We start from the raw sequence: 23,340 nt of genomic DNA, 5'->3' as shown, positions 1-23,340 counted from the left end.
CAGGTGGATCACTTGAGGTCAGGAGCTCGAGACTAGCCTGGCCAACATGGTAAAACCCCATCTCTACTAAAAATACAAAAATTAGCTGGGTGTGGTGGTGGGTGCCTATTATTCCAGCTGCTTGGGAGGCTGAGGCATGAGAATCGCTTGAACCCAGGAGGTGGAGGTTGCAGTGAGCTGAGATCACGCCCAGGCCTGCACTCCAGCCTGAGCAACAAAGTGAGACTCCATCTCAAAAAAAGGAATGAAGTACTGCTACATGCTACATGGATGAATCTTGAAAACATGCTAAGTGAAGGAAGCCAGACATAAAAAGCCACATATTATGACTATACCTAGAATAGACTGTGAATCCATAGAAAGAGAAAGCATACTGGTGGCTGCCGGGGGATGGGAGCAGGGGGTGATGGGGATTTACTGCTTAATGAGTTTGAGGTTTTATTTTGGGGTGATGAAATGTTTTGGAAACTGGACAGAGGTGATGGCTATACAACACTGTACTAGATGCCACTGAACTGCTTGAAGTAGTTAATTTTGTTATGTGAATTTCACCCACAAAAAATATCTGTATAAACAAACGCTCCTCAATTCCGCACTGGCTAAGATATTACCAGTAGCAATGGCTGTGTCTTGAGATGGTTCCTCCTTTCTACATTCTTCACGACATTGCAGTATTAAAACAAAAGGAGGAGTTAAAAAGGTTAATCTTGAATGCACAAGCCACGTGATTTTGCTCTGAGGATTTAATAGGATGGATATAAAATTGTAGAATAACGTGTTCAAAGTCTATGAAGTTGAGTTTCAAAAAAAATATCTTAATGGAGCATTAGTCTATTAAGATAGACTAATGAAATCAAAAGGATTTAGAGAGAGGTGTTGTCTCAAAGGAGAGGGTCCCAGTGAAAGAGAGACCTCAGAATCCATGACTGTCACGTGTACACGCCAGTGGGAAGCCCACAGGGCTTCCAGGTAACTGCCGAAAAGTGAGCTTCAAGAGAGATCCACAGATGCATCTGCACCACAGTTCCTGGAGGCCCAAAGTCCTCTCCAATGGGCAAAGAGCTGCGTGTGGACTGGTGGCTGTGGTTCCAGCTCCCACTCCAAGATGTAAAGCCCATTTCCTTACCTGTGACCAGAGGGTTCTGTCTTAGGTAACTTGGAAGGACGAGCCCAAAGAAGATCGAAAATCCAAGCACAAAGAGGTTCCGGGAAGAATTTAAATCAATGAACTGCAGGTTAGAGAGGCCAACAGCTGTGATCATTCCTGGAGAAAAACAAACCAGACCACAAGCTCTAGCACCACTGCAGCGCAGATAGCCCACTGCTCAGGGCAGGTGAGGGCAGGCTCCCTGGCACCCCTTCTCTGTCCAGCAAAAACCAATGAGACCAGTGCAGGGACAGCAAGGGGGATGTGTGGGGTCAGACTGAGCAAAATGACCCTCAGCCTAAGCACTATTTAGGCTTATATAGGAGCATAAACACCACATGGCATTTTGTTTGTCAAATAGAAAACTAAGGACATTGGTTCCCTCTCTACACACACATTATGATTAAACAAGGAGACCTACCCAGATATCTGGTGCATGTCTCTGGTTATTACAGCGAAATGGCGCAGAGATCAAATCCAGAGTCCCACTGTAAAAATGGTCAGTTTTAAGTGGCCCATTCAGAGGGATGGTATTTGAGTTAAACTGGCCAGAAATACTAAAGAGATTAAATTTAATCTAAATGTTCACAGCACAATTACATCTTACTGTTGGTTCCATCTTTAATATAACTTCAACTCAGAGAGTGATAAAATTTTTCATTTTTTGAAGGCATATCCTTTGTATTTTAAAACAGAAATTTATCATTACCTTCTTACTGAAGGGAGTCAGCAAAAACACCATGATCCCTATTAAAAATTTGGAAAAGTAAAGCAAAAAGCCAGAGAGGGGAGTCTTACCAAAGAGCGTGCAGAACAGGGCTCCCAGCACAGGATCTGGAAGGGACGCAAAGAGGGCACTGAACTTCCCGATCATGCCCAGGGCGAGCATGAGGGCTGCTCCACACTGTATCACGCGGCGGCTGCCGACCTGCAGGACACACGGGAGACCGGGAAACAGGGACTGATCTCCATGCAAAATCACCAGGAGTCACTAGAGAACACAGACCGGAGATACCCATGGCCTGGCTCGCTACCTTCCCCTCCTCCTCAGCCCACTCTTCTCACCTCCACTATGGGGACCCTGAGGGTCGCCCTCTGCATCTCCACGCCTTGGTGACACTCCCTGCACTCAAGCCCCCGGGCTCTACCGCCCTGGCACAGTCATGGGTTGGGATGGCCCTCTGTGTCTCAAATGCAAAGGCCACAGTTTTCCCTGCCTATCGCCTGGGTTGCCGGCACCATACGTCACCAAGGCGATTTTCCCTGAAGCGCTTCAGCCTCAATGCCAACTTCCCCACACCGGAAATCAGACCAAACCCCCAGACATGTCTGGAACCTCCTCTCCTCATGGCGCCCTTCCTGTGAGAGGTGGAAAAGAGAAGGGGCTACAGGTGAGGACATCTGGAGCCTGACTGCGGGCTCTTCTTCCAGCCCGCGTTTAACTGTATGGTCGGGCAGACCCATATCCTCTAGAGTCTCAGGATCTTCATCTCAGTCATGCACAAGCCTCGTGGTTTTGTTTTGAGGATTAAACAGGACCTTCATAAAACTGCCTGAATGGTAGCTGGCACGCAATAAGCCACCTGAGAGCCGCCCACATGGGCCTGCTGCCTCTGGCCTTTCCTGCACCCACTCCATGCTGCCACAGGGTGATCTTTCTAACACATGGAATTGGGGAGGTTGGTCCCCTGCTTGCATCCTCTGGTACTCACGAAATAAAGTCCACTTCTGAGGCTCTTTCCAAGCAAGCCAGGCAGGCCTTGGCCTGTCTACCTGGACACCCTTTCCTGTGGCCCCCTCCTAGCCAGATCCCAGACGCATCGTTTTAAACATCACCCAAATGCTCCTCTGAAAAGCATCCTGACTCCAGGACTATTCCCCCATTACAGGCTCCCACAGCACCACGTAGGGTGTATCTGCTACTCCTGATCTCTGCCTCCCAGCAGCTTCTGTCTAGCCTGCTGTCACCCGGACAGTGGGAGGTGGCGCTGGCATCGGGCTCAAGAATCCTGCACTGTGGGCCCCTATTCTGTGCTGCCTCTTCCAGGAAAACACCCTAAGAATGTAAAACTGGGTAAAACAGGTTCTAGAGTGTTTGGGGGAGTGTCCACAGGATTTATGTATGACCCCAGTGAGGAGAAGGGGGTTGCTTACATTTTAATTAAATAAAATAAGACGAAATTTTAAATGCAATTCCTCACGCACACTGGCCACATCTAAGTGCCCACCAGGCACACGTGGCTGGTGCAGCTGTGTGTGACATGGTGACCACTGCACAGAACTCTCAAAGGACCAGGGTCAGCCGGTTAAGCCTGATCAGAGCCTGATCTGAGGCTGTGCACATGAGAGACAGCCGCCCAGCTGGACTCAGTCACTGTCCCATTATCCCAACGTGAGACTCCCCACACCACAGAAGGCAGGCAAGCAATGGAAAAGATCACTCAAACTGACAAATCAAGCAAAAGTGACTTGTGCTTGCCTGTTACTATGTAATAAGGAAGGCTTTCATTTACTAACGGCCCCAACTTCAGCAAACATTTTTGAGGAACTATGTAATTATTTGATCAAGCTTGTGACTTGTTAGACTGGGGCAGGTGAATGCAAAGATGAGTAAGTCACAAGCTTGATCAAATAATCTCACTGCTGTGCTGTTCCTGCTGTTGGGGGAGCCCAGCAACAGGGAAGAGAACATCTGAAGAGTAGGGGAGGGTTGTTGGAGATGGTCCTGAGGGGTGAGTAAGAGTTCGCTAGTGGAAGAGCATCCAGCCAGAGGAAAGAGCCTATGCAAAGACTCCCGGCAGGCCAGGCAGGCCTGTTAGGTATGAGGGGCCAAACTGGCCCCAGGGATACCTGAAACTAAATCTGACACGAAAGTGACATCTGGAAGACTGATCTGCCTTTGACGCTGTCAAAAATATATGCAGCAACTAAGCCATTCTTCTGTTTAGTGAATACTGACCAAGTACCTATTATGTTTTACTCTAACTACCAGAGGAGATAGAGCTCTAAAATCTCAGCCCTCATGGTACTTCCCCAGGACCTTTGTGTCCCCTCTCACAGAGTCCATTCCCTGGAATCTCCTTGGCACCTCCCTCCTGAACTGTGGCTCTGCCTCTAGGACCTTGGAAAAATAGATCCTGGGTTTCTGGTCTTCAACGGTGGTGCAAAATGCAGCAAGGAGAAATGACCTTCCTCTGGACACCACCAAAGAGATGACAGTCAGCGAGATACTACTTGCTCTGTTCCTAGAAATAAACTAAGGGCTAAATAGCGATAATGAAAATTAATGATAATGATGGACTTTGCTGGTCCAGGTAGGGAGGCCCTCAGGTACCATCATTCCTTCATGCAATATAGATATTTATGAAGCACCCACTCTGCCAGGCTACTGTTCTAGGCACTTGGGATACATCAGCTCATTAAAAAGTGTTGGCAAGGTAACTTGTCAGAGTAAGCTAGCACCCTTCAAATTTTAATAAAAAGAATGATTTCCCAAACTACTTTGGTGGTCACATTACATGATGATGTGTTTTAAAGGGGTGCAGAAAGAGGAGGCTTGTTAAACCTTCTTCCCCTAAGAGTGCCTTCATCTACAACAATTTTACTCCCACAGTTGTCCCTAGGGATCCTTGAATTAGTTCCAGGACCGCCACTCTCCCCGCCTCAGATACCTACAACCACAGATGCTCAACTCCCTGATATAAAATGGTGTAGTATTTGCATGTAGTCTACATACATCCTCCCATATACTTTATTTTTTCATTTTTTATTTTTTTGAGTCAGAGTTTCACTCTGTCACCCAGGGTGGAGCGCAATGGCACAATCTCGGCTCACTGCAACCTCTGTCTTCTGGGTTCAAGTGATTCTCCTGCCTCAGCTTCCCAAGTGGCTGGGCTTACAGGCACCAGGCACCATGCCTGGCTAATTTTTGTGTTTTTAGTGGAGACAGGGGTTCTATATGTTGGCCAGGCTGGTCTCAAACTCCTGACCTCAGGTGATCTGCCCACCTTGGTCTCCCAAAGTGCTGGGATTACAGGTGTGAGCCACTGCACCCAGCCAACATCCTCCCATATACTTTAAATCATCTCGACATTACTTACAATCCTTAATACAATGTAATTGTTCTGTAAATCGTTGTCAGACTGCATTGTTCAGAGAATAATGACAACAAAAAGTCTGTACATGCTCATGCAGAACAGTACAGAAACAAACAATATTAGTTCAGAAGCAATATTTTTGACTTGAAGTTGGTAGAACCCACAGATACAGAGGGTTGGCTATCTTATTTGGGATTAGTTATATGCCTGCAAGCTCATGGCAGCAAACTGGCTAAAGACTGGCATGGCTTAGGCCCCATTCTGTGCTCATGAGATCATTCCCTCATCTCCCCGTGCTCAGCACTGGCGTCTCACCATGGGCAGCAATAGGACTCCCAGGACGATGCTGGAGCAAGTGCCCCTCAGACAGCCTTTCCTCGCATCCCCCATACCAGGAGCAACAGGCAGATGGGGCCATTGGCACACCTGAGGCTGAGCTCTGGCAGGGTCCTGCCAACTTGGGGAAACCAACAAACAAACCAGGCATGTGCGTGCATGCCCGGCGGCTCCCTGTCACCTGGATTTGCAATCAAGATTAATCAAACTTAGTATCTGATTCTCTTTATCTGATTATAGAATCTTACATGGCAAGGGAGAGTTCTTTCGAAATCCACTCCCTCCTCCCAGTTTGACAGAGGTCAACCAGTTCTAGAAGGTTTCTGGGCTCACCCCAAGTCCTCGGTGAGGGAGACCTGCGAGACGGAGGCCATCGAGGACAGTGAACCAATTTTCATGGTCTTAGTTTCACAACGTACAATGGCCAATGGTGGGTCATCTCTTAATTTAAAACTAGTGACACCTCCCAGTTGAGATCCCATTTCTCCTTTTGCCCAGCCCCCCATGGTCTATTCTCATCACTGCAGTCAAAGCCATCCTTAAAAAAAAAAAAAAAAAAAATCAGACCAAGCTGCTCCCTGCAGCACCCCCTTCCACTTAGGCAGTCTGTGACTGCCTACCTACCTGCCTGCCTGTGTAACCTGGTCCTCAATTACCTGGCAGACCCCACCTGCTCTGACTCCCTGAGCCGCACTGGCCTCCTTGCTGATCTTCTACTCCCAGGATAGGGCTCTGCCCTGGCCACACCCCGGCCTGGAAGGCTCTTCCCCAGGTTATCTGCAGGCTCCCTCCCTCCACTCTTCAGGTCACCTGATCACCCTATTTAACTCCTAATCCCCCTCTCCCCAAGCTTCCTGTCCCATGTTTCCCCCGGTGCTTGTCACTGGCTGACATACTGCATCATTTATGGACTTAGTATGCTGACTGTTGGTTGTCTGTCTTCCCTTGCTAGAATGTAAACTCCACTTTTTAATTCACTGATGTATCCCAAGTGCCTCGAACAGTGGCCTGGCAGAGTCGGTGCTTTATAAATATCTACACTGCGTGATGCAGTGACAGCACGGAGTGCCTCCCTACCTGGACCAGCAAGAGAGGAGAGACTTCCAAACAGGCATTATACACTTAAAGAAAAAAAAAGGAGATGGAGAGAAATAATTTTTTAGAATCAGAGGCCCACTCATTTGGAACTTGCAGTGGCCAGACCGATCAATGAAATGGATGAATGTTTAGAAGCCCAATCATTTAATTAGAAAAATCTGTGTACCTTTGTAATTCCCAAAACTCCAATGTTGGGACTGGATGAAGTAGAGCCATTCCCAGTACCAAATATGCCATCAAGAACACAGGAGAGGCCTTCCACGAAAATTCCCCTAAAATGTAAAGAAATGGAGGAAAGAAAAACATTCATTCAATGGGATAATGCATTCATTCTGAAACAGCCTCTAAACATCTGCAATCCAAAAATGTGGTCCAGAGCCTGCAGCTTCCACATCTCCTGGGAGAGGGATTAAAAATACAATCTCAGACACCACCCCAGACCTGCTGAAGCAGAAAAGAATCCCCTTTTTTTTTTTTTTTTTAAAGAGTATCTCTGTCACCTAGGCTGGAATGCAGTGACGCAACCTCGGCTCACTACAATCTCCACCTCCTGGGTTCAAGAGATTCTCCTGCCTCCCAAGTAGCTGGGATTACAGGTTTGCACCACCACGCCTGGCTAATTTTTGTATTTTTAGTAGAGACGGGGTTTCACCATGTTGGCCAGGCTGGTCTGGAATTCCTGACCTCAGGGTGATCCGCCTGCCTCAGCCTCCCAAAGTGTTGGGATTACAGGCGTGAGCCACCGCGCCCGGCCAGAATCTGCATTTTAATAGAACCCCCAAAGCTCATTCCATTTTGAGAAGTATCCCTCTAAATCACACGTTAGATTCGAGTGTTTTTAAAATCACTGCAAATGAAAGCAAAGGATTTTAGCCAGAAAATAAAGCCATCAAGACAAACATGGGCCATCTATGGAAATAAAACATTGATGTGATCCTTTACTGTTAAAATCCAGTCTCATCAGGAAGGAAATGTTTTATAATTTCACAAATACTGACACTTTTAAACATATTGATATACAGGTATTTAATCATATGCAGCAGCTCCACTAGAGAAAGATGTGGACATTAGGACTGAAAACCCTCTAACAGAGCCAAGGCCCAGTCCATTGATCTCATCACACACAGTCCCTTCTGGGGTGGCAGAGCTGACTGGAGAACAGAAGAGGATTTGGGCTGTTTTCTTTTCTCTGCAGACTCCTCAGGGGCAATTATCTAACAACTCCCAAAAGCTAAAGACCAAATGTTTTGAGATCATAAACCCCATAGTTCATAAACCCTAGATCCCCCAGATTTCATTCATTTCTGCTATCTCTGTCCCTATTTATATAAACTGTAACCAAGCATAGATTACACAGTGCTTACCCTTGGGGACAGTTGGAATGTATCTAATTGACAGACTTGGAGCAGTTACTACTGCCTGCTGCTAAGGTTTCCACTACAGGGGAGAGAAAATGATATCCTTTTGCTTTCTGTCTGTCTGATTGTGGCAGCCAAGATTGGGTGGGGAAACACAGGGGGAAAAAACAGGTAATTTTTGCAACATAGAAATAGCGCTGTATAGCCAAGTATGGTGGTGCACACCTGCAGTCTCAGCTACTCAGGGTGCTGAGGGGGGAGGATTGCTTGAGCCCAGGAGTTCGAGCATGTGGTGCATTATGACTGTGCCTGTGAACAGCCACTGCACTGCAGCCTGGGCAACAGAGTGAGACCCTGGGTCTTTTTTAATTAAAAACAAAAAGAAACAAAAAAAAAAAAACCTGTAAACAGTGAAGAGCTTGTTTTGCTCGCAAGAAAAATTTCAGTTTGTGTAAAAAAAAAAAAAAAGAACAGTTGGAAAAGCAAGATAACAGAAAATCAAAGTAGCACTCGCTCTCTCTGTGTGTGTGTGTGTTATATATATATATACACACGTATATATGTAATACATATATACACACACACACACACACATATATATATACACACATAGAGCTACACTGATTTTACCTATCTGTCTCTCCAAATGACACACACACACACACACACAGAGCAAAGAACAAGTATGGTGCTTGGCGTGTGGTTTTTGAATTTAAGGCTTACAGTGGTTTCGCAGAGAGTGTGTTATTTGATGTCACTGCAGTTAAGGAAGGGTAGGAATTCTGTTCCACGTCATGGACGAGGAAGATGAAAGTGAACAAGGGCAATGATGTGTCAAACAGTCATGAGAGTCCTGCTGCTTGGCTGGGCTGTGCTGAAACTCTTGGTTTTGTCTTCAAGGTAATCTGAACCTAACAACAAAGAAACAAGGTGCTGGGACCAATCAGGAACTCGTCTTCTCAGGAACATACCTGTTTATTGCGTGGATGGGGGGTGGTGGGGCACAGGACAGCCGTGCACAGGCGTAGTAGTCACCAATAGACTCGATGATGCTGGCGACCACCGCGCTGAGCATGCCGATGACACCAGCCGCAGACACGGTGGGCAGTCCCCACTGAACTGTGGGAGGAAAACAACCATGAATGCTCCTAGAGAAGCAGGCCAAAGTGACCAGGACCAGTTAACCAAAGTCCTTCTGAATGCTGCAAGACTCTACAAAATTCACTCAGATTCTCGAGCTGGTGGAAACTGTTCATTTTAAAATCTTAAGCACCAGAGGCCTGGGACAGTTGCTAAGTTAGATGAAGAGGGCCATAATGAAGACTGATCCACACTGTGTCTTTAATTAAAAGAAGACATCGTGACTGGGCGCGGCGGCTCATGCCTGTAATCCCAGCACTCTGGGAGGCCAAGGCAGGCAGATCACGAGGTCAGGAGTTCGAGATCAGCCTGGCCAACATGGTGAAATCCCATCTCTACTAAAAATACAAAAATTAGCCAGGTGAGGTGGCGCGTGCCTGTAATCCCAACTATTAGGGAGGCTGAGGCAGGAGAATCACTTAAACCCAGGAGGCAGAGGTTGCAGTGAGCCAACACTGCGCCACTGCACTCCAGCCTGGGTGATAGAGCAAGACTCCATCTCAAAAAAAAAAAATAAAAACAAAAACAGGAAGAACGCTGGGCTGGAAGAGGCTGTAACTTCTCTTTCCTGCTTCCAAGCCACACTCGGCATCTACTAAATAACAACTGAAAGTGGCCTGCCGTGTTGGGAAATTTGCATGAGGGATTTACAACCCTGCTGCACAGAGCAGGGTACAAAGCAGCAGTGGCCTTCCCCAGGGGAGAGCATCAAGTGAAAACGCAGTGAGAAATCACCAGCTAAATTTAAATCCCAACAGTAAAACATCCATAATGTATGGGTAGTCCTTCTCTACTATAATACCAGAACCTTATTTTAAAATCATAAACCAAGTTATGGCAAATTAAATAGTTTCAGAAAGCAAAGTGAGGCATTTACTTAATCGCTCATTAGGTATGTTTTTCTTTACAAGTATATTTATTTGGACTTGAAAGCCATAGATCTTATTTAATAAAAACAGCATGGGTCTCTTTCAGTGTGAGAATGAATAGATTCCTTTGATAAAGGAGTAGCCCTTCTTTACTTGAAGCATTAGTTATAATACACCCACTGAGGAGAAAGCACAGTGGAAAAAGAACGATGGCTAAAACATGGTCTCTCACGCAGGAACCAACAATGTAGCTGGGGGCACACGACACTCCAAAAGATCTGCGGAGAGGGCCATGGCTCAACTTCAAAAGTGGATGCAAGCTGAGCTGGGTCACAAGGAGCACCAGTGAGGAGGTCAGGAAAAGGCAAAGTGAGGCCCTGGCCAGGGAAGGATCTGAGGAGGAGGTGGGAATGGAGGTGCCCCTCCAGGGATGGGGAGGGTCTGGGGGGTGGGGTTTGAAAGAAGGTGTTCTGGTGGATGCAAAGCTCTCATGCAGAGCATGGGACAGGAGGCAAGTTCGGGAAGGGTTCCAAAAGCCATCTAAGCCATCTCAGGGGTTTGGCCTGTGTTGTAGGTAGCCTAGAGCAACCACTGGATTGGGAAGAGAAAGGATACAAAGTCAGATGTGCAGAATAAGCCTGGAGTGTGGTTAAGGGCAGAACTGCTCCTGCCTCGGGCTGGTTCACCTGTGGGAGCAGCCAGGCGATGCAGAGGCGGCCCTTGGTCAGGGGTACAAAGTACACAGGTTGATGGACGGGGCTCGACACACCCTATGCCACCAGCAAGAGGCCTGCTCAACATATCAGCTCTAGGTTAATTTGGAATGGATTTTCCTTGTTCAGAGGCCTTTGATACCAAGCAACATTTTGCTTTTTCTAAATTATCTTTTATACTGTTATGTTATTGTTGTAGCATTCTGGTTTCAGTTTAGTGTCTTGATTTTGAGGGGGGATTCTTATTTTGATTTTTTTTCCTTTGGATCTATATCTATATATATATTTTTTTCTTAAAGACCCTGTTGACTTCCAGCCTTCTATCTTGAATCTGTTATTTCATATCTCCTTTTACCAAGAAACTTCCATTTAGTTTGTTACTTGACAGCAGGGCTTCTCAACCTCAGCACTGTTGACATTTTGCTCCAGGTATCTATATTACATTAACGATGAGTCCAGATTATGCCTAGTGTACTAAACACTGAAAAGTACGGCTCAGGTATTCGAAAGCCTCTCTCCGGATTGAGACAAAGCACTGGAGAGCACTACATATGTACAGAGTAGTACGACTATATCCCTAGGTGTGGCTTTCTAGCTAGTGGAGCTCTGGTACCGCACCAGCCCTCGGCAGGCCAGGAGCCCTACGTGCTCGCTCATGGCCAGCACAACCTCAGATGCTCTAAGTTTTGCCTTCCTGTGCAGGGCCCCTTGGGTCCTAGTGAACTCCCTCTGGCCCCAGCACCTGTACAGCTGCCTTTCCTGGACAGTCCAGCTTGTGCTCCCACTGGCACCCACCTTGGGAGTTGCCCACACAAGCAGAAGACCACCGTGTAAGTGTTGTGGGTGCTTCTACCTACCCTCCACCCCCGCCTCCCCCCACTCCTTGCCCTGACTGCCTCATCAACTAATTGTAATTTCATTTTATCTCAGACTATAGGTATGTTTATGAACCATGCACATTCTTTCTTGGAGAAAGAACAGGTCTGTATAAGTGCATACTTAAACCATACCATCTGATGAGAAAGTTATTTTAGAAAGATAAATTTTTTTTTTTTTTTTTTTGAGACAGTCTTGCTCTATCTCCCAGGCTGAAGTGCAGTGGTGCGATCTCGACTCACTACAACCTCCACCTCCCAGATTCAAGCGATTCTCCCGCCTCAGCCTCCCAAGTAGCTGGAATTACGGGCACCCGCCATCATGCCTGGCTGATTTTTGTAGAGATGGGGTTTCACCATGTTGGCCAGGCTGGTCTTGAACTCCTGACCTCAGGTGATCCTCCCGCCTCGGCCTCCCAAAGTGCTGGTGTTACAGGCATGAGCCACCGTGTCCCGCCTGAAAGACGAAACTTTTTAAAGCTTTCCTAAGTGTATTAAGAACAAAAAGAACAGCCAACACTCATCATTTAACATGCTCAGAGCAGTCCTCTTTGACCCAACCTTAAAATTCTTGGCTTCTCTCTTTTTCTCCTTGCCATTATAAAAAATGAAAGTAAGATGGTTAAACAGGGAAAGAAGTGGGCTGAACCTGACTAAGCTCAGGCCCCAATTCTAATAAAAACCCAAACGCTGGGACTAGAGTCTTCACAATGGAACCAAGTGGGTAACAACCACTGGGATCACCTAGACGGGGCTAGCTACCAGTCCAGGTGACACCCCAGCTAGGGAATGCATTCACACCCCCAAGAGTTACACAACACTCAGATTAAGATGCAGCTTTTGGCCACTAGTGACTATCAACTTACCTCTACAGCTGTGGCCAAATTTAAAAGATTATGGCTGCCCATTAAGAGATTATATAAATTCCATCGTGCTTGAGCAGGTTGCTTGCTAATCCCCAGGCTGTTCCCACTCACGTCTTTCCACTTTGGCAGCTCTGGGACCAAGCAGCTCTATACTTGCCTATCTAAACAGCTGCCCTCAAATCCTGGCCACCAGAGCCTCAACCTGGCAAGAGACACCTTGTCCCGGATTTCATCCTAGCAGATCCAAAAGAGACAGCTAGCTAATCTGAGAAGGGAGCCAGTCAGTCTCTGTGTGTTGGCTTCTGCTCTCTGGGGACAGGGCCTCCCTTACTTGCTGTCTAATCCTCTCCTGACCAGAATGGCAAGACCCTCAGGACACATTCTGGGACAAAGAAGGCTGTTCTGCCAACTTCCAACCCCTCTCGGTTGGGCCCTCCTGGGCTCCTGACCCCTCTGGCCATCAGAATACTTACATGGGTACGGAACCTTAAACCACGGGGCTACCAGCAGCACGCCCTGCCTGGCATCCGTGCGAGCGTAGAAGCCATACTTCGTGCTGTCGGGAGGGAAGACGTCTGTCACCGTGAAGATGAAGCAGAGCAGCCAGGATACCAGGATGGCCAGGATGATCTGGAGTGGTCAAGGGGAAGCTCTGTCAGGCCAGGAGGGCTCACAGGTGTTGGCAAAAAACACCCCTTCCCGCGGTCTGAACATCACACCCCAGAGCCCACCACAGTCAGCACTCTGCAGACGTATTCTTCCTTGAATGGAATCTCACTGAGAGAGCAGTTTCATTCAGGTGAATTTATCTTACCCCTTCCAAAGTCTGGCTAGTAAAACAAAAATGGACATCGTGCCTGCAGAGGCCACGTGGAGTCGAATCTCACTCAGTCCCAAGGACAGTGTCCCCTTCCTGTGGCACTGCTAAAAGGATGTGCTCTCATTTCACAATCAGAACCTTTAAGTCTATGATGATTTGAGTGGTCATTAGTACCCTGATATCACTGCACAGACATGATCCCCCAAGGGGGGCCTGCTTAAAACCCTCCCTTCCCTTAATCATCTTACGTATTATCCAAAGGCAAAAATATCAGCGGGGGAAGAAGCCAGCTACTCACGGGGAACATTTTGAACAGCTGTAACTTGTATGCAGTCCATCCTTTCTTGGATTTATAAATCGGGAGAGGAAATTTAACATTTCTGGCATATTGAGAAAACAGTAATACTAGGAATATTGTCCTGAGGAGAGAAAGAAAACAAGGTAGGTCAAAGGCTGTTATGTCTCTGTTGTAAAATAACACTCGAAGCTTCTATGGCAAAACTGACATAGTGTTCAATTCATTTACCTAGAAAGCTGCTAGTCCTCTGAACTACTATTTGAGAAACAGTACATCTATTGGAACGTACATCTTTTTGAAACACTACTTTGGGGGAAGATGTTACAACTAACTTGCCTAGCATTTCTTGATACTGAAATGAAATTCTGAGGTAAATGCCTTAGGACAGCTTTTCCTAACTAGAATAAGAGAACCCAAAGAATGTATACATTGATGGGAAAAGCTTACACTATGGAAGGGGAAAGGATGCCAGATACAACATAAACTGTAAGATTCAAACTACGAATTAACTACAAAGCAAACCAAGAAACTACTGCATGTACACACAAACAGGTAAGAAGGACATGATCCAAAATTCTCCCAGGGATTTGCTTTGAGTAGTTACATGATTTGCAACTAGTTTTCCCACTTTTCTGTATTTTCCAATTTACTTACAGCATGCATAAATTACTTTTAAAAGAGCAAAAAGTGAAGCTTCACTGTTTAAGAAAACTAGACACAGTAGAATTCAGTATTAATAACATTCCTGAGAGGCTTTTGTGTGCCAGACACTACACTAATGTCTTTCTGTGCATCATCTCAACCTTATGGGGTGGATTCTATGATCGTCTCCTTTTCACAGAGACAAAGCCAGAGGTCAAGACCACACAGCTAGGGTTGCAGCATTGGGGGGCCAGGAATCTAGCTCTGTGGCTTGAACTGAACTCTTTCCTTTTGGCACCCTGGTCACAGGGCAGGGAGGCTGGGCTGCGAGAAGTCCCTCTCCTTGAGCCTCACGGTCCTGACTGAACTGTACTAAGTGCTACGGGAGGCAGCGACAGGCGCCGACTCCTCCACAGCAGGACCACGGCACTTCCTGACACACCAGTCCGTGACATCGGTCTGGTGTCCCATGGAGCTGGCAGATTTGGGGCCACTTCCCATTCCCCAGGTGGATTTACTCATCATCAAAACAAAACTGGTGCCCAACAATGCGTCTAAGCCTCCACGTGGTCTCGCTCCTTCACTTAAGACCTGAGGTAGAGCTGGCAGGAAGAGTAGGTTCTCAGTCAAAGCTAAGCTTAATTGTTCCTGGGCACAGTTCCAACTGCTGAGATGGCATCATTAGCTCCATCGACAGCCGGTCAAGTGTGACTCCACTGTCACATTCCTAATGAGGTGTGGATGGCATCCCGGCTGGAGAACAGGTGTGTGTTGCTCCACGGGTCTCCCCGCCTACTAAGGCACTTCAGTGAACTGGTGATCCATCGGGAGTCTCCGCCAGTACCAGTTCAAGGTTGAAAACGCACACAGTGCCCACGTGATTTCAATTCCTCCAGGATAGTGAAGTTTAACACAAAAGAATATGGTAACAAGGGATACTAAAACTGGAATATTTTAAACTTAGACCTACATATAATTTTCATGTTAGGAAAAAAAAATGCTACCTATTTGTTTCAGAGTGAATATGAGGAGATCCGAAGATGCCCCAAGTCTGCTATTTTCGTCATCATTATTTCAGGCAACACACCTGCACATTTAAGAGGGGACTGAGACCACACAGAATTTGAGGAGGGACACTCAGATCTCAGGCCCAAATCAGCAACTCAAATTTAGAAAGCAGATTAGGCAGTGGATGAACATGACTATTTCTTTCAGCTCTAAAACCTGTCTACTTTGAGTTTATTTTTAGTCTCAAATACACCTGGGGGCGGGCACCCTGTGACAGAGGCAGCGGCTTCGAGATGCAGACCTGCCCATGTCCACACATCTTAACTGAGCAAAGGGATGAAGCGTTTCAGCCTCAGCTCTCAGGATGGGCTGCTGTCTACTCCACTGGGTGCTTTTCACCTCATGTTTACCTTTGCTAACTTTTACTTTAAAATGTTATGCAAGTAATGCACACTACATTGTAGAAAAAATTTAAAAGACAGGTAAGCAGAAAAAAAAAAAAAACAAAACCCTGAAGATCATCCATAATCCCCCTTGAGTGATAAAACCACATAATATTGTGGTCTATCTGTTCTGAATGGCCTTCATTCCCTGGATATTTGCTAGGTGCTGGAGGAAGACACATTGTCATCTTCCTTGTCCCCAGATATGAACAGGTTATTATCTGAGCCAAACTGGCATCAAGTTTTATGCAGCTTCCTGACCTGCCTCACGACTATTTGCTTTTCCACCTCATCAGACAGAGATTTGCATTAGCACCTTAGTGACTGCTTTAGTATTCTGTTTTATGGACATACCACAGCTTGTTTAACAATTCCCACACTGTATGACATCGGAAGCAACATAAACAGCTTTAATTGAAAAACTGTATCATCATTGCTTCTAATACTCAGTCTTTACACATTGAAGTATATATTTCAACAATTTTTTTTGTAGCAGCAAAAATTTAAGCTACATGCATGAGCATCAATTGAGAAATGGTTGAATAAATTATAGACCATATTAAACACTGTGCAGATTTAGAAAGAAAGACATCAGTGTAAACATGCTGTCTAGGAGAAGTAAACCCAACAAATTACTGGGGTAAAAGCAAATAAAATTATGTTGAAGCTGTATATATGCTAGTTTGTGCTTATTTGCATAAAAATAAAAAATATGTAAGGATAAAAACAAACTTTTTTGCTAGTTAACAATCATGAGATTTTTTTGAGACATAGAGTAGGAGGTGACTATTTTACTTTAGATTTCTGTGCTCAATCACTGTTAAATTTCAAATACCTAGAATGTAACTGAATTGGAGGGGGATGAAAAACAGTGGGCTATAGATAAAAGTATACTGTTTTGAAGTGCCTGGGATTGACAGATGGCGGTTCATTAAACTAATGTCTTCACTTCTGGATAGGTTTGAAATTTTCCATAAGAAAAGTCAATTTTTAAAAAAAGTTTTAAAATGCAGGTCCGCCGGGCGCGGTGGCTCAAGCCTGTAATCCCAGCACTTTGGGAGGCCGAGACGGGCGGATCACGAGGTCAGGAGATCGAGACCATCCTGGCGAACACGGTGAAACCCCGTCTCTACTAAAAAATACAAAAAACTAGCCGGGCGCGGTGGCGGGCGCTTGTAGTCCCAGCTACTCGGGAAGGCTGAGGCAGGAGAATGGCGTAAACCCGGGAGGCGGAGCTTGCAGTGAGCTGAGAACCGGCCACTGCACTCCAGCCTGGGCTACAGAGCGAGACTCCGTCTCAAAAAAAATAAATAAATAAAAATAAAAATAAAATGCAGGTCCTACCAAGGACATACGCACTGTGCCAGAAACAGCAGTCACTGACCGGCCACACTAACCTCCCCTGAGACTCTGTCTCTAAACCCCATCTGTATTGGAGTGACTTAGTTTGTACCACTCATTCACTCTCAATTCCAACAGAATCATGTAGGTAATACACATTTTAATAAATTGGGAGCATAAACCTTTTTCACACATTAATGAGCTAGGTGTAGTTCCTTTTTTGCTAAATGGCTTACTCCTATCACACTCCTCATCCATTACTCCACTGGGATTCTCTCACTTTTTTTTTTTTTTTTTTTTTGAGACAGTCTCGCTCTGTCGCCCAGGCTGGAGTGCAGTGGCCGGATCTCAGCTCACTGCACGCTCTGCCTCCCGGGTTCATGCCATTCTCCTGCCTCAGCCTCCTGAGTAGCTGGGTCTACAGGCGCCCGCCACATCCCCCGGCTAGTTTTTTGGGTTTTTTTTAGTTGAGATGGGGTTTCACCGTGTTAGCCAGGATGGTCTCAATCTCCTGACCTCGTGATCCACCCGTCTCGGCCTCCCAAAGTGCTGGGATTACACGCTGGAGCCACTGCACCCAGCCTCTCTCACTTTTAACCAGTAGAACTCTTTACAAGTTAGGGATGTTAGCCTTTCTTGTGACATTTTTTTTTTTTTTTTTTTTTTTTTTGAGACGGAGTCTCGCTCTGTCGCCCAGGCTGGAGTGCAGTGGCCTGATCTCAGCTCACTGCAAGCTCCGCCTCCCGGGTTCACGCCATTCTCCTGCCTCAGCCTCCCGAGTAGCTGGGACTACAGGCGCCCGCCACCTCGCCCGGCTAGTTTTTTGTATTTTTTAGTAGAGACGGGGTTTCACCGTGTTAGCCAGGATGGTCTCGATCTCCTGACCTCGTGATCCGCCCGTCTCGGCCTCCCAAAGTGCTGGGATTACAGGCTTGAGCCACCGCGCCCGGCCGTCTTGTGACATTTTTATGAGTATTTTCCCAGCTTTTTTTTGAGACAGAGTCTCATTCTGTCGCCCAGGCTGGAGTGCAGTGGCACAATCTCAGCTCACTGCAATCTTCACCTCCTGGGTTCAAGTGCAATCTCAGCTCACTGCAACCTCCACCTCCTGGATTCAAGTGATTCATGTGCCTCAGCTTCCGAGTAGCTGAGATTATAGGTGCCTGCCACTACACCTGGCTCATTTTGTATTTTTAGTAGAGACGGAGTTTCACCATGTTGGCCAGGCTGGTTGAGAACTCCTGAGCTCAAGTGATCTGCCCACCTCAGCCTCCCAAAGCGCTGGGATTACAAGTGTGAGCCACCATACCAGACTTGTTTTTAATTCAGTGCTTTTTGATGTTTTAAATGTGTCAGTAGTGAAATCTTTCTTTCTCTCTCTTTTCAGTATCTGCTTTAAGAAAGATCTTTCCTCCCTTAGGATTAAATACTTATTTAGGTTTTCTTCTAGCACTTTTATGGTTATTTTATATATTTAAGTCTTTAGTTCAACTGAAATATAATTTGATATAAATTAGGAGTCTAACTTTTTCCCAAAAATAGTTTTTCCTACACAATTTGTCCATTCCCTACTGGTTTCAAATATGACCGTCATCTATACTAAATACTTATTTTTCTTTGATTCTGTTCTTCTTACTCTGCTCTACCGATGTCTATCCCTGTCCCAGGACCACCATATTATTTATGAAGCTGTGGAATGTATTTAATTCCTCTACAGGCAAGTCACCATCCCCTCTCCTCTCTGATCTTTTTGGTATGGATCCACATTATTTTACTTTCTTGTTTTATACATTGACTAGCACATCTAGAATAACTTTAAATGATACCAGTGATAATAAACAAGCTTATTTAATTTCCTGATTTGAATATTTCATCATTCAAGTATGAGGCATTTTTATCTTATGCATAAAGATCCTTCTATACAGCCGGGTGTGGTGGCTCACACCTGTAATCCCAGCACTTTGGGAGGCTGAGGTGCGTGAATCACCTGAGGTCAGAAGTTTGAGACCAGCCTGGCCAACATGGTGAAACCCCATCTCTACTAAAAAGACAAACAATTAGCTGGGAGTGGTGGCAGATGTCTGTAATCCCAGCGACTTGGGAGGCTGAGGCAGGAGCATTGCTGGAACCTGGGAAGTGGAGGTTGCGGTAAGCCGAGATTGCCCTATTGCACTCCAGCCTGGGCAACAAGAGTGAAACGCTGTCTCAAAAAAAAAAATTCCTTCTGTTCTCACATTGCTAAGTTTGCAGCAAGGACGTAGGTTGAATTTTACAAATAAAATTTAGGGGAGGGGACTATTACCATAGTTTTTATCAATAAGAGCTTATTAATAAAATCTACCCTGTAGTCCCAGGTACTCTTGGGAGGCTGACGAATAAGAATCGCCTGAACTCAGGAGTCAGAGGCCGCAGTGAGCTGAGATCGTGACACTGCACTCCAGCCTGGGTGATGAAGTGAGACCCTGTCTCAAAATTAAAAAAAATAAAATAAAACCTACCATGCAGCCATGATCGATTTCAACACACTTTAATATTTGACCATCTGTGAATTCTTGAAATGACACATTATGCCTTGTTCTTTCATTGTGTTATCCATAGCAGCATCTTCCCAAACATGCTCTAAGGAATAGTCTACCAAGATATGCTTATAGATGTTGGCATTAAAAAACAAATGAAGGGTGGACAGGCTGGACACTAAGGCCCTTTTCTGAAGGTGAATAGAGTCTTTTGCACATTTGCATTTTAAAGATCGGAAGGAGCCTTACAGTAGAGAATGATGCGGAACTTGAGCATGCTACATTTGAACTCAGGGCTCGTTGCTTAGAATGTGCCGCAATACATCCATCGGCTCAGGATCTGTTTGTTTTTAACACAACCCCAGGAAAGAAAACGATGGTCCATGGCTCTCCTTTTGTATTAGTTCAGTCAGAATTTGCTGCTAAGATTGGCTGGGGAGTTTCCCTCCTTTCACAGAGCTCTGGAACAGTTTAAACGGTGCATATATTCTCTCCTCCTTGAAGACTGAAAGAACTCATTGTCTAACCATCTGGACCCAGGGCTTCTTTTAGGAATCAGAATCCTTCAACAACTATCTTGGTTGCTCTTGTGGTCATGGGTTTACGGGGCTTCCTGAGCCTTCCTTCATTAGCTCACAACCTGCTCACTGAGCGCCAGCTCAGCCATGGGAGGGGCAGGTGCTGGGGGTGCCAAGGTGACCCGCCCAGCACATAGGCCCTGCCCTCACAGAGCTGACAGCCCAAGGCCACAGAAGAGCTCTTAGAAACTGAAAAAACACCAGAGCGTAAATGACAGTCTTGGCAGAAGGAATAAGAGATAAAGCAAAAGATAATTCTCGCGAATAGAGAAAAAAGACAAAGAGATAGAAAACAGGAGAAGAAAGAGGAAGAGTCCAGGAGGCTTCAAGAAGAGGTTACAGAAAGAGACAAGTAAGGGTGGAGTGGAGAAAGGCATCTAAATAATTCAAGATCATGTCCCACCTCTGCATGCCTGGGTGCCCAGAGCAAAGGGGCTCCAGGTATCCAGGCCAAGAGATGCAAACACACCCACCAAGGGCAGCACGTGAGGCTCCACACATTGGAACAGTAAGAAGACCCCAAAGCTTCCAGAATTCTAGCTTGTGTCTAACTGATGTTTCAAAAGGAGGGGACAGAGGAGGACCCCTGGGAGACATGAGGGAGAAGTTGGGGACAGTGAGGAATCAACGGCCGAGGGCGAGGCTCGCAGAGGGTGGCGGCAGTGAAGGCCTGGAAAAGAGAGCAGGTTTAGAACTTGTTCTGGAGGAGGAAGGGCAGGACGGGCTGTGTGAGGGATGAGGGGAAAGGAAGACTCAAGAGCAGATAGACATTTCTGGCTGAAGCAACTGAGAGCACGGTTGTGCCATTTACCGAAAGGAGGAAGGCAGAAGAAACTGGTTTTGGGGGTTGGAAAGGAGTCAAAAGTCTGGGGCTTTTTTCATTTACAGTTGAAGATGTCTTGTGTAACAGCAAGTGGAGAGGACAAGCTGAGGGCTGGCTCTGTAAATCTGGAGTTCACAGGTCTGAACTACAGGTTTCCGCGGAAATATTCACCTTCAAAGAAATGCGATCTCCTCGGGGGAAGTGCATGGAGTTAGAAGGGGCCAGGATCAAGTTTGGAGGCACCCCCATACTTACAGTGAGGAGGAGTCAATTTTGGTTACTTAGGCTTTTCTGAAAACCACTATTTTCTTACTTTTTGTTTTAATTTGGGAGGAGGTAAGTTTAGCTCCCTCTGACGGGATCTGTGGCAGATCTACGTGCACAGGCATCCTCTTATCCTGCTTAGCTTCGCCAGAAGTTTGTCAACATCAGGTTTTTTTCCCCCTCAAGAGACCAGCTTTCAGATTTACCACTTCTATCTGTTTCACATTTTCTGTATCTTTATTAATTCATTCCCCCTGCTTTTACTAGGTTCATTTTTTTGTCCTGTTTTCTTAGCTAGTGAAATTCTTCATGTGCTGTATCTGCTTTAAAGGTTGTGAATTTTCTTGAGAACACCTCTGGCTACTAAGTGTGACTGGTGCTGTTCTTGCCATCATTTCCTAAACTATCAGTAATTAACTGCAAAGTTTCAATTTCCCCTCTGAGAGTGATTTTTAACACTTTTTTTTTTTAAGCTGCTAAGTGCTTTGTGGGTTTTGTTCATCCTTTTGTTATTGGTTTCAAATTTTACTGTACTATACCTACTATTTATCCGTTTTGGCATTAATTACATTTTGCTGAAAGAATATTCTTACACGCCATCTTCCCACCTCTGCTGGTGTGAAGAATGTTTTGACCAACCTTTGGAGAAATGAGAATATTAAGAACAATTTTGGGCCGGGCACAGTGGCTCACGCCTGTAATACCAGCACTTTGGGAGGCCCAGGTGGGCAGATCGCTTGAGGTCAGGAGTTTGAGACCATCCTGGCCAACACGGTGAAACCCTGTGTCTACTAAAAATACAAAAACTAGCTGGGCGTGGTAGTGGGTGCTTGTAATCCCAGCTACTTGGGAGGCTGAGGCAGGAGAATTGTTTAAACTTGGGAGGCAGAGATTGCAGTGAGCCAAGATCACACCATTGCACTCCAGCCTGGGCACTGGAGCAAGACTGCATCTCAAAAAAGGAACAGTTTTGGGAAAGCATGATGATGGGTATTCATGCTCAGGTGTGAGATGTGCCTCCTTCAAACCTTGTTTAAAGAAAAAAACTTGGTATTTTCACACACTTTAATTGTAAAGTGTAGAAAACAATTCTGCTATGGTTCACTTTTATTTGTACATCATGTTCTAATACACAGAACAGGATTGAGTAGGATGGGTTCAGGCCCATTTCCAACACTTGGGTTTTGAAACCCACATTGGCCACTTAACTCACCGTATGACTCTGGGCCAATAACATTACATTGTGGTGCTCAGTGTCCTCTGCTATTAAATGGGATAACACTAGGATGTACCTTATCTGATACTATATACAAGTGTTATATAAAGGACTGATGCGTAGTAAAAGATCAATAAATACCACCTGTTATTAAATTTAACTGCAGAATATTTCACAAAACAAATGAAAAATCCTCTTACGTGATGACTTATTTTGTTTTAGGAATTTTACTGGCTGGTTAAATTCCAGAGTAATGGAACCATATACCCACACATAATCAATTCTTAAACATGCTCTGCAGACACACAGAGAATGTGGACTCTGTGTTACAAAGAGTTCTGTGGCTCTAATCATCAGTAATATTATCAAACTCCCCTGTGACTTCATTAACACAAAATGTTAACTTTACTTAAAGGGCAAGGGACATCTTTAATGGATGTGACATTCTATACAAAAGGACAGGCACTGACTAGCAGGACCCCAGCAGAAACCATGTCCCTCTCCCAACCACCCACCCGTCAGGAGTGCAGAGCTCAGTGTGGCGTGGGGAGAAGAGCCACATCATCAATGCCAACAGACCTTTCCCGCAACTTCTCTGGAAATACTCCAGACTCCTGCCACTCTGAATATTTTTGAGTCTCATGATATAAAAATTTGGCTTCTCGGCCGGGAGCGGTGGCTCACGCCTGTAATCCCAGCACTTTGGGAGGCCAAGGCGGGCAGATCACGAGGTCAGGAGATCGAGAACATCCTGGCTAACATGGTGAAACCTCGTCTCTACTAAAAAAAAAAAAAAAAAAAAAAAAAAAATCAGCCGGGTGTTGTGGCATGTGCCTGTAGTCTCAGCTACTCAGGAGGGCGAGACAGAAGAATCGCTTGAACCCGGGAGGTG

The 23,340-nt window shown here is 45.7% G+C and overlaps 1 protein-coding gene across 8 annotated transcripts in view; it reads right to left on the bottom strand.

The window, feature by feature from the left end:
- The window catches only part of SLC23A2 (solute carrier family 23 member 2), a 147,904-nt gene that overhangs the window by 8,860 nt on the left and 115,704 nt on the right, over nucleotides 1-23,340 (bottom strand). For all 8 annotated transcript variants that reach the window (XM_017944974.3, XM_031656582.1, XM_017944978.3 and 5 more), the window contains 6 exons: nucleotides 13,618-13,738; nucleotides 12,973-13,129; nucleotides 9,008-9,155; nucleotides 6,845-6,950; nucleotides 1,946-2,075; nucleotides 1,127-1,264 (listed from right to left, as the gene is read on the bottom strand). In XM_017944974.3, coding sequence (XP_017800463.1) covers nucleotides 1,127-1,264; nucleotides 1,946-2,075; nucleotides 6,845-6,950; nucleotides 9,008-9,155; nucleotides 12,973-13,129; nucleotides 13,618-13,738 — 800 coding nt within the window. The remainder of the gene's footprint in view (nucleotides 1-1,126; nucleotides 1,265-1,945; nucleotides 2,076-6,844; nucleotides 6,951-9,007; nucleotides 9,156-12,972; nucleotides 13,130-13,617; nucleotides 13,739-23,340) is intronic.

Source organism: Papio anubis, chromosome 16, assembly GCF_008728515.1.
Source record: "Papio anubis isolate 15944 chromosome 16, Panubis1.0, whole genome shotgun sequence".
Taxonomy (NCBI): Eukaryota; Metazoa; Chordata; class Mammalia; order Primates; family Cercopithecidae; genus Papio; species Papio anubis.
This window is presented reverse-complemented; position numbering and strand designations above follow the sequence as displayed.